The sequence below is a fragment of the Myxocyprinus asiaticus genome, chromosome 24 (genome assembly GCF_019703515.2).
Source record: "Myxocyprinus asiaticus isolate MX2 ecotype Aquarium Trade chromosome 24, UBuf_Myxa_2, whole genome shotgun sequence".
NCBI lineage: Eukaryota > Metazoa > Chordata > Actinopteri > Cypriniformes > Catostomidae > Myxocyprinus > Myxocyprinus asiaticus.
Genome location: NC_059367.1, coordinates 31610193 through 31620203, shown reverse-complemented (window position 1 = coordinate 31620203; position 10011 = coordinate 31610193). Strand labels below are relative to the sequence as shown.

General features: G+C 36.7%; 1 protein-coding gene across 1 annotated transcript; it reads right to left on the bottom strand.

Annotated features, from left to right (window-relative positions):
• Positions 1–4238: 4238 nt before the first annotated feature.
• On the bottom strand, positions 4239–7803 carry LOC127415101 (dual specificity protein phosphatase 2-like). Its single transcript, XM_051653656.1, has 4 exons — positions 7108–7803; positions 6058–6188; positions 5657–5876; positions 4239–5542 (listed from the first exon to the last, which is right to left on the bottom strand). The coding sequence occupies exons 1-4, from the start codon at positions 7499–7501 to the stop codon at positions 5289–5291; spliced, it is 999 nt and encodes a 332-aa protein (XP_051509616.1). The 5' UTR covers positions 7502–7803; the 3' UTR covers positions 4239–5288.
• Between the last annotated feature and the right edge of the window lie 2208 nt (positions 7804–10011).

The window sequence follows — 10011 nt, the reverse complement described above, 5'->3', positions numbered from 1 at the left end:
AAGAAAAGGAGGGACGAGTCCACATTAATTTTGTGGTAATCAATATTATGCCACAAATGCTGTTGATTGAGCTTAAATTATACTGCACTGAACCTGGAATATTCCTTTGAGCCACATGCTCATGAAACGAAACCCAGGTACTCTGGTGTTAACATTTCCGGTGCTTGTCAGAATGTATTTTTCCCTCAATGACTGCCTGCCATCTGAGACCATGACACTCCCAATGACGAGGCTCTTTTACAGACTTTCATTCATTGTACCCTTTTCCAAGCTGTCAAGAGAGTGGTCATATTCTTTTTGGAGAGCAAATATTTCCTTCTTAGTATCACCCTTCACAACCAGTTTCTAGTGTTTTCCTCTTGGTTGTTTGGTTCAAGAACAGTGACATGAGTTAATACAAAAGATTTGGCCCATTTTAGATGTCAGCAGATCCTTAACTTGAGTTTATTAAGCACATCGTTATCTGTTAGCCTGCTATGACTTGTGTGTCACAGACTATTTTATTTCAGATAAGTCTATACTGTAAGTTTCAACACTGTAAATATCCTTGTGTGCAGGACTGGCTACTTGTGAAGATATATTCAGCGCTCCTCACTAGGTAAAAAGGCTCCTAAATCATTTAAAGTTTTGCTTTAAATGTATTTTAGGGTAGGGTAAACGTTAGGGTATAGAAAATATATTTACCTCCGTATAAAAACCATTGCATCTCACTTATATGGTGAAACAAGGTGTGTGTGTGTGTGTGTGTGTGTGTGTGTGTGTGTGTGTGTGTGTGTGTGTGTGTGTGTGTGATGAAGAGACAGAAGGAATGAGAGTATGTGTCATGCAGCTGCATGCAGAGCAGCATTTTAAAAGAGTTATTAGAAAGAACCTCTAATCCCAAACCACAAAAACAGGCCCACTGTGACAGCAGATCAAGTTCTTGCTGTTATGAGCAAGCTGATGACATTGAAAACTTGCAAATAGAATTAACCCTGGATGACATGTAGATTTTCCAAATCAATTAGCTTGCAAAGTGTATTGGGTCTGACGGGACTGCTGATATTCCCCATAGTCCACTGTAAGCATTATTTAAATGATTTGTTTACTGTATGTATTCAAAGCAGAAAGAGAGAGGCAGAACTATTTCCATCTACAAAATGCTGGTGTCAAATTAAATGTGTGTAAATGAGGCACAGTTAATGATTTCGGTCACCGTGTAAGAGCTCTAGCAGCCTGAATATACAGTAGACTGGGTAAAATGTAATTCAGAAATATAGAGAGACCCTCAACTGCATTGAGATAAACGAAACAGTCAGGGTTGGGTCCAATTAAAGTTTCAATTTTAAATCAGCTAAAACTGTCATAGTAAGCAAATAAGTTATAATGTTTGCCAAATGCATCACACCAGAGCAGTTGGTTTTAGAATGACACACAACAGCAGACTACTTTTTTAGAAAGGTAATTTTGAGAAACATCAACTAGTGTTGTGTCATGTGACTAACAGACATTTGGAATGCTTTGTAGCCTAGAGTCATATGAATACTGCACAATAAAATCAACAAAATGTTAAAATGCTGCTCCCAAAGTCACCATAATTGAATCCTTAGGTGCTGTTTTTGCAAAAATAAATAAATAAGAATGGGGTACCTGTGTCCGAGCACTGATAAATGGCTAGAAAATGGTTAGACATAACCCTGTAGACTACAACAACAAAAAAAATAATTTTCCCCCCATCTGAATGTGTAGCCCATGTGAGACACAGCTAATGGTTTCAATCACTGTGAGCTCTGCAGAACTGGTTAAAATGTATAGGTGTTCAGCTACATATGGATTGCAGTGTTCAGTGTAATCGGATTACAGAATAATGAGTTACTGTTATCTAAAGATACTTTTAGACTCAAAAAGTAGTGTAACACATTACATTTTAAATTCCTGTAATCAGATTACAGTTTTAAGTACATTACTTGGAAAAAATATTATTTATGTGTAATACATGCAGTTAAAATGTAAATTCATATGTGCATATGTACATCTGTTTGTATTTCTGTGACAGCTGAAGGGTGTGCGATAATGAACAATGAGAAAATAGACATTGAGTGCATTTACATGCATGTTCTTACACCGATTATGCTTAATAAGCTGTCAACGCGTGTGGTCATGTAAATGCAATAAACCACGTTACTTTATCGGCGTAAAGGCCATAAATGGCTTATGAATAACCCAATCGACACAGACAGATTTTTGCCCATTACACCGATTTCGCGTGACATATAAAAACCTTACCCGGTGTCTTACCAGCTCATCCAATGTGCACACATGTTGAGCGCATGCCTCTTCATGGTTTGACGTCAAAAGTACAGAATAGCACAATTATTTCAAATGTCATGTTAACGCAGATTTCTTGCCTTGTCAGATTTTTAAAAAAGGCTAATTTTAGAGAGTAATCAGCATATTGGTGTGCATGTAAATTGGCTTATTATTTTGAATTTGTTGCGCAGAAAAAAACATTTTGACAAGTGTTTTAGAAAGTAACTTAAAAGTAAAGTAATTAGTAATGTGATTACTTTTCTATTAAATAATCAGTAAAGTAATCTGATTGAAATTTTAGAGAAGTAGTTAGTAATTTGTAGTGGATTACTTTTTTAAGAAACTTACCCAACACTGAAAGTTTGCGTATTGCTGTAAACATTCAAGTACAAGTCAGCCATGTGCGTAGATTCCAGGGGGGATTCAAGGGGGGTTGGTAATAATCAAAAGGAGCAAGTACAACCCCCCAATATTTATACCATGATTTATGGAAACAAGTAAATGCTTCATGCTGCAACCCCCCAGTGTTCAAGCCAAATCTACGCCCTTGAAGTCAGCTCATGCCATCTTCAACAGCAACCAAATAAGTTGAGTTGTTCCATTCTGTGAGTTTAAAAGGAGCAAATGGAAAAGCGAGAATGGCCTTAGATCCTTTTTTCCATATTAAGTGTTGTTTGGTAAAGTGTACAAGTCAATGTTTCCCGTGTCCATGCATACAATGGAAGAGTTGTAGAAACTGATGACTTTAGGCAGCAATGACCCTCTGTAGCATGCCTTGAGTTCCCTTATAAGATCATTGGTCTTTTGACTATGATCTGCAGACAGTTGGCCCCACATAACTCCACAGATTGTGTTTTCATATTCTTACACTGCCACTGTGTGGCCTCCTATATTAATGCTAGACAGGCACCATCAATGCCTTATCACTTTGAGAAAAGTTACTGTTGTTCTGTCCCACGGCCAGCAGATGGCGCTGTTTTAAAAACGATAATTTGCCTGTATTATCGAGCAAGGCTAACCATTCTTAAAGGAATATTCCGGGTTCAATACAAGTTAAACTCAATCGACAGCATTTTTGGCATAATATTGATTACCACAAAAATGTATTTAGACTCTTCCCTCCTTTTCTTAAAAAATAAAATAAAATTAAAAAAAAAAGGCAAAAATCTGGGTTGTAGTGAAGCACACACTAGAAGTGAATGGTGCAATCCGCAAATGTTAAAATACTCACTGTTTCAAAAGTATAGCCAGAAGACATAAACAATATACGTGTTATCATGATTTTCGCTTACTAACCTTTTCTGTGTAAAGTTATATCCAATTTTACAACTTTCCATGACAATGTTATGTCAACAAACCCTAAAACGTCTAAAAAATTATGATTTAAACAACTTTACAGCTCAAATAATACACAAGTTTTAACAGAACAATTAATTTAAGTGCTTTTATAAAATAATAAGCTTCTAATTTCTGCCTTTAAACCCTCCAAAATTTGGCCCCATTCATTTCCATTCTAAGTGCCTCACTGTAAGCCAGATTTAGCTTTTTTTTATGTATTTTTTTTTTCTTTTTTTTTTAATGGAGACGAAATTATTTTGTTGTGGTAATCAAATTTATGCCACAAACACTGTCGACTGATCTTAACTTGTATTTAACCTGGAATATCCTTTAAAGTGGGGAACTGTTTTGATTACCAAAGCAGTGAGCGAGTTGGAGCACATGACTGTTATTAGATTACAAATATAAAAAGAGAACTACATTCAGTTCTGCGTTAAATTAATCAATTTCTTTATTAAAATTTTTAAATATGCATAAGTAGCTTAAAAAAGATCTTATTACCAATGTCCAAAAGTCTGCGTAACTTTGAGGAAATAATTTTGTGGGATTTCAAAAGCAGTGTGTGAGTTAGAGCATTATGACTAATATTTGATTAAAAAAATAAAGACAACCACATTTAGTTCTGCATTAAATTAATCCATTGCTTTATTTACATTTTGAAATAAGTGAACAAAGTAGCTTACAAAAGGTCTCATCAATATCTCAAACATCTACATTTAAAGTGCATTGCTTGAATGAAAACAGATAAATAAATATTCACAAAAAACATAAAACAAAATAATACTTTATAAAAATAAAAATACATTTACTAGAAAATTGCTTTAGTGCCTGTTATATATCGCAACACAATTTTATCTTTTAAAATGACCTAAGATCACAGTTTGTCAGGTCTTTGCCCTTTAAAACTCTCTTTGAGACTAAGAATCCGACAATAACTTAATGGAAAAACTTGACATTTACAGCATAGAAAACTAACCACACATCACACCCAAATATGGTCAAAGCATCACTCAGTTTAGTCAAATGGAACATTGACTGATGCAATATATTTGCAGGGTATGGTGATCTACAGACATCCTTCCAAAACACATCAACTTATTGTTGAAAGCTAGACCATAAAGTACTCAATGCTTATGTATCTTATTCCTAATTTTTGAACTGCCATCAGAGAAGCTCTGTCTCATATGATAATGTTGAGTTGGTGTCATGAGATCAAATTATATTGAGTCAAGGTTTACACAATGTCACACTGACAAGTAACAACTATATTTTCCATGAGGGCTATGGGGCGTTGCAGTGTTCTTGTTGTATGTGTCAGTTATGCCAATGCTGTTTGGGAACACATAGAGGCATTGAGCTATATATAGGTTGTGTATTGCTGTAAACATTCAAGTACAGGTAGTCAGCTGATGCCATCTACAACAAGAGTCTCATGTTTAAATACATCTAGCATGTACCATAATCCTGCTGCAATAGAATGGCTTTAAAATGTTTGTTTACCCGTAGGACTGGAACTATGTGGTCTAACCAAAGCGCCTTCACAGATCTATCAGATCCTCTGATATCAAAGCTGTACAGCACAGCCATAGTCTCAGGTCTGTAATGCTTTGTCACAGGTTAATGAGGGACAGTTAAATATTTCTGCCATCTGTACACAGATACTAAAACGCAGTGCCACTGTTCTCTCTGTCTAGCGCAGAATAGGGACACAAAACATCTGTCTCAAACTGCAACAGTTGGCCCATGAAAGCCAGGTTGGGTGAGATGACTTGTCGACGCCGTTTTACAAAGTCAAAGGCCTCGTCTAGACGGACATGGCGAGTGTGTATCAGGTATGCCAGGCAGATGGTGGCTGACCGGGAGATTCCTGCTTGACAGTGGACCAACACCCGCCCACCACTCTCCTTAACTGAATCTGCAGATGCAATGGGAGGTGAACGTTAGCTTTCAAGTCATTAATAATTTTTCAAGTTGCACTCAAATTGCCAACAAGGTGAGAAATTCTCCAATCTTAAAGTGTTAGACTTACCGATAAAGTGGATTGCCTCTGGAAATAGCACACGTATGTCTGCGGCCAGACTGTCCTCCACCTTTAGAGTCTTGTACTGAAGTTCCTCCTCGAACAGGTTTGGACAGGATGAGGAAACGTTGAGAACAGCCGTAATCCCACATCGCTCCAGAGTCTCCCGTCGGGACGAGTGATGGGCACTGCCAAGAAAAAGGAAGGGGAGGATCTCCACTGGACCACCCTGTCAATCAAAAAGCATAAAAAACAATGAGTATACTCAAGAGATATTGAGATGCACATATGACTAATTTGAAGACTTTATTACCACATTACTATATAACTTGTACATTTTAGAGAATTTATACAAGTAACAGTGCTAATGTAGCAAATGAATTATGATTTTGAGATTGATTTCAGCCAACCTGATCATAGAGAGGAGTCTTTCTCCCTGACATGACGGGCTCTGGATCACTGAAAGCCACGTGATTTGAGCACATAACAGGAGTGTTAAAACAGAGTTCAGGATAAAGTGCGAAAAACCCATCAAATCCACCTAGAAATGGACAAAGAAAACATATAGTTAATTCTGTAAATGATACAATTCATTTTAAGGGTTAAAACAAATAGACACAAAGCAGTCTCAACATAAATTTCTCGATAACACTTTACAGTAAGTTTCCATTCGTTAACATTAGTTAATGCATTAGGCATCATGAACTAACAATGAACAATATATTTTTTACCACATTTATTAATCTTAAAGGAACCTTACTGTAAAGTTTTACCTATATATTAATAAATCTGTACTAGGAAACTATTTACGGGCAGCAGTTCACCAAAAACAAATAGGTAAATAAAATTAAAAAATATCATAAATAATAGCCTATGATTGAAGTTAAACATAGAGATGAGCTATACATTTTGTGTTCTTCTTGTGAATGGGTTCACTTGACATTTACAGTATGTGGTTTGTAAATATTATACTATATATATATATATATATATATATATATATATATATATATATATATATATATAATTTTTTAAGTTATATGAAAATGTACATAAAAGCTATTATATAAAGTAGCTATTTCAAAGCTGACCTGACCCTTACAATTACATCATTGTTCTAACGAAATGTTGTCAGGTTGATTTAGTCATGTTAATATATTTTTGACTTGAATAAAACTAGTTATTTAAGATGTTACTACAGTGTAATACATTTTACAATTTTTGCAGTGTATATAATTATATAAAAATATAAAAATACAGAAGTGTGCAGCTGAATGTTCCTGTCAAAGTATAATTGACACATTAAGTGAAATCAAGTCCTGCGTAAATCTGAATAACAATAAGTACCCACATGCTTAGCTACAAAATATCGTGTTTTTTGCTTATTATTTTTTAGGAAACGTATTAGCAAATGTTTGTATTTGTAAACACGACCTAATGTCGAGTTTTCTGAACTTTACCTTGTAAGAAGCAGATCTGAGTGGAGGCAGACTGGACCTCTAACTGCAGCGCACTGATCAGGAGACTGGCCAGACTCTCACTCTTCAGATCTCTGACGGACCGACTGTTTTCATCCAGGACAACCACCGGAGAGAACTCTCCGTTCCGCAGCTGCTTGAGGAGCGACTTATCGGCCACCAGCCACTCCAGAGACATCACGGAGCTCTTGGATCTGCGCCTCAGCATTGAGTTCCAGTTGACGTTGCGGGACTGGAGGATGTGCGCGTGGGAGAAGGCGAGGAAAGGCCGACAGTCCAACACGATGCATCCCGCAGACGTGAAGAGCTCAGAAGGAGTCCGCAAAATATGAACTAACTCGCTACCTGAGATCCCCAGAGGCTCGCCAATACCCATGATGACCTCTCCAGGCAAACAACAGCCGTGAGTAGAAACTGATGTTCTTTACAGCATCAACAACAGCGCGTTCAGTATATAAAAAAGTTTACTGTATTTTTTCCCCCACTAGAAATCAACTACAATTTAGAAAATGACACAAAACAATATTATTGTGTCCTTTGAGGCCTATTGTGTTTTCACAGTCTTATTACTTTAAAATGAGCATGGAATAATTTTAAATTTCATATAGACTTCGTCTATATTTCGTCATTAGCTTAGATTTAAACTTCTTTATTGTGAGCTGATGTGATTCTACAGGACAGGCGGGGTTGGAAACAGTATTTGTATCGCGTATCCTCCGCCACAGCCACGCCTTCATATTCCACATAAGGAACAAACGTCACAAGCGGAAGCGCCTTATTTGGTCCGCTGACTTACACCGACATTCCAAATATGGGTCTTGACGCGCTCTCCCCTGAGTTCCGGGTTACCCGTGTTTTTTTTTTTTTTTTTTTTTTTTTTTGATGTTGTGACGTTTATTTAAGGTGTACAACCGCAACACACACACATACATACGTTAAAATACTGGCTATATGACACCCGTGTGGCTATCTTGCGGCCTTTCGGTAAGCTCACAATGATGCAGTGCATTAGAATAGGAACATTAAGGGGTCCAGGCATAATATGATGTATTTTTCATGGGTGAACTATCGTGTCATTTTGCGTGGGTAAAGTATACTATGCTGCAACTTTCCACCCAGGTGCACAGTTTCAGAGGGTGATGCAACAGAGTCACCGAGTGAAACAGGCTCGGAATTGAAGAGACTAGAAAAGATAACAAGAAAAACAAGACACACAGAAGTTTATAATTAAAAAATAATAAAACAAAATCACACACAATGATAATTCAATGTGCTCTGCATATACAAAGCACATTACATAAATAATTTAAGAAAAAAATAATAATAAATAAGTATTTTTAAAAAATGCATTAGCTTACAATGAATCATAAGGGAAAGTCATCTATTGAAATCATGTAATGCACTGCAGTCAGTAAAGTGCAGTGCTCATTCAGAGAATGCATATGTTTTCAGTTCAGACATGAATGTGACTATAGTTGGGGGACACTTGACATGTTTAGAACAAAACAACAGTTGCTAACATAAAAAAGCAGGTTGTTCTCTGATGTGCATTTGAATGACTCTAATAGTGTGGCCTCCCATGCATGCACTTTATTGTAGTTGTCCACAGGACTCTGTGTTCAAAACAGTCTAGCCAACATTTTCTTAACCAGCTATCTGGACAGACGTAAAGACTCGAATTAATACTTTTTAATGCAATCTTTTTATTAAACAGTTCAGCCAAAAATGAAAATTCTGTCATTATTTAATGTATTTACCCTTGTGTCGTTTCAAACCTGTGTGTTTTCTGTATTAATTGATAATCTTCACCTCCACTGTAGCTTTCAAATTTCATTAATGTATTGTGTATATCAAGATGTATCACGCCAGGTTTGACATCAGTGATGACAAACTTCATTGGTTCTCATGTGCCATATATCTTAACCACTTGTGATGCGTCAAATTTAATATGCGAATATTCAAATCGCATGAATGAGATTTGACAACTGTGGCATAGAGGAAGATTTTCAGTGAATAATGACTTAAATATTTGTCTGTTTTCTTTACACACAGCTATCATGTGACTTCAAAAGACTTGGAATATAGTAAAAAAGTCGTAAGGATGACTGTTATGGTACTTCATGATGTTTTTATTTTGTTGTCATTTTTGGAGCTTGAAAGCCCCTGGTCACCATTCACTTTCATTGTATTGAAAAAGTAGCATGAACTAGGACTTGCATAGACTAGGCGACTATAACAAATGTTGTCGACACTGTCAACCTTATGTCGACTAGTCACTTTACACCTGATTTAGAAAATGCATCTGTAGGAAATACAGCAGGTGGCAGATTTTCAAAACGTAGTTTGGCAAGGGAAGACTCATTCATATTAATGAAGAAAGCTCTACATGATTTGTTAAGGCGAAACATACTCTGTGCAAGTACGTGAACGCAGATGGGAGCGCTTGGCTACCTCAACGTGCAGTCCAGTTGAACATGCCTAACATGCGTTCTAGCATTTCCGTGGCGGGAACAAACCTTAATTCTCAAGGGAGCGATAGAGTTACCTTCAAATGTCTGAGCCATTTAACTGGATGTGTCACTATTCAGGTAAGTTACTATAAATATATTGACTTACACTTACTTGCTCAGCAATATTTTCTTCAAACTGTTGCTCTGCCATGATAGTAGTTGAGTTGAAAGAGAAAACTCACCGTAGAAACGGACTGTTCACGATAATCTGTATCGCCCCTAGTGGCAAAATTGAGAATACAATGTGTAGTTGCGTTGGGTTATGAATTGCAGTCTGACACATTTCAGAATACAAAGGCGAGTGAAATCGAGCTGGTGTTGCAAGATGTGTCTGTGTTCAGGTACTTGCGTAGAGTATGTTCCGACCCTGTTAGGT

Excerpts from the sequence above, each read along its gene's own strand:
- LOC127415101 (XM_051653656.1), bottom strand. The coding sequence starts at position 7,501 with ATGGGTATTGGCGAGCCTCTGGGGATCTCAGGTAGCGAGTTAGTTCAT. Across the intron at positions 6,189-7,107 it reads TCAGATCTGCTTCTTACAAG|GTGGATTTGATGGGTTTTTC; the intron begins GTAAAGTTCAGA and ends GTCCATTTCTAG. Across the intron at positions 5,543-5,656 it reads AGAGGCAATCCACTTTATCG|ATTCAGTTAAGGAGAGTGGT; the intron begins GTAAGTCTAACA and ends TTGCATCTGCAG.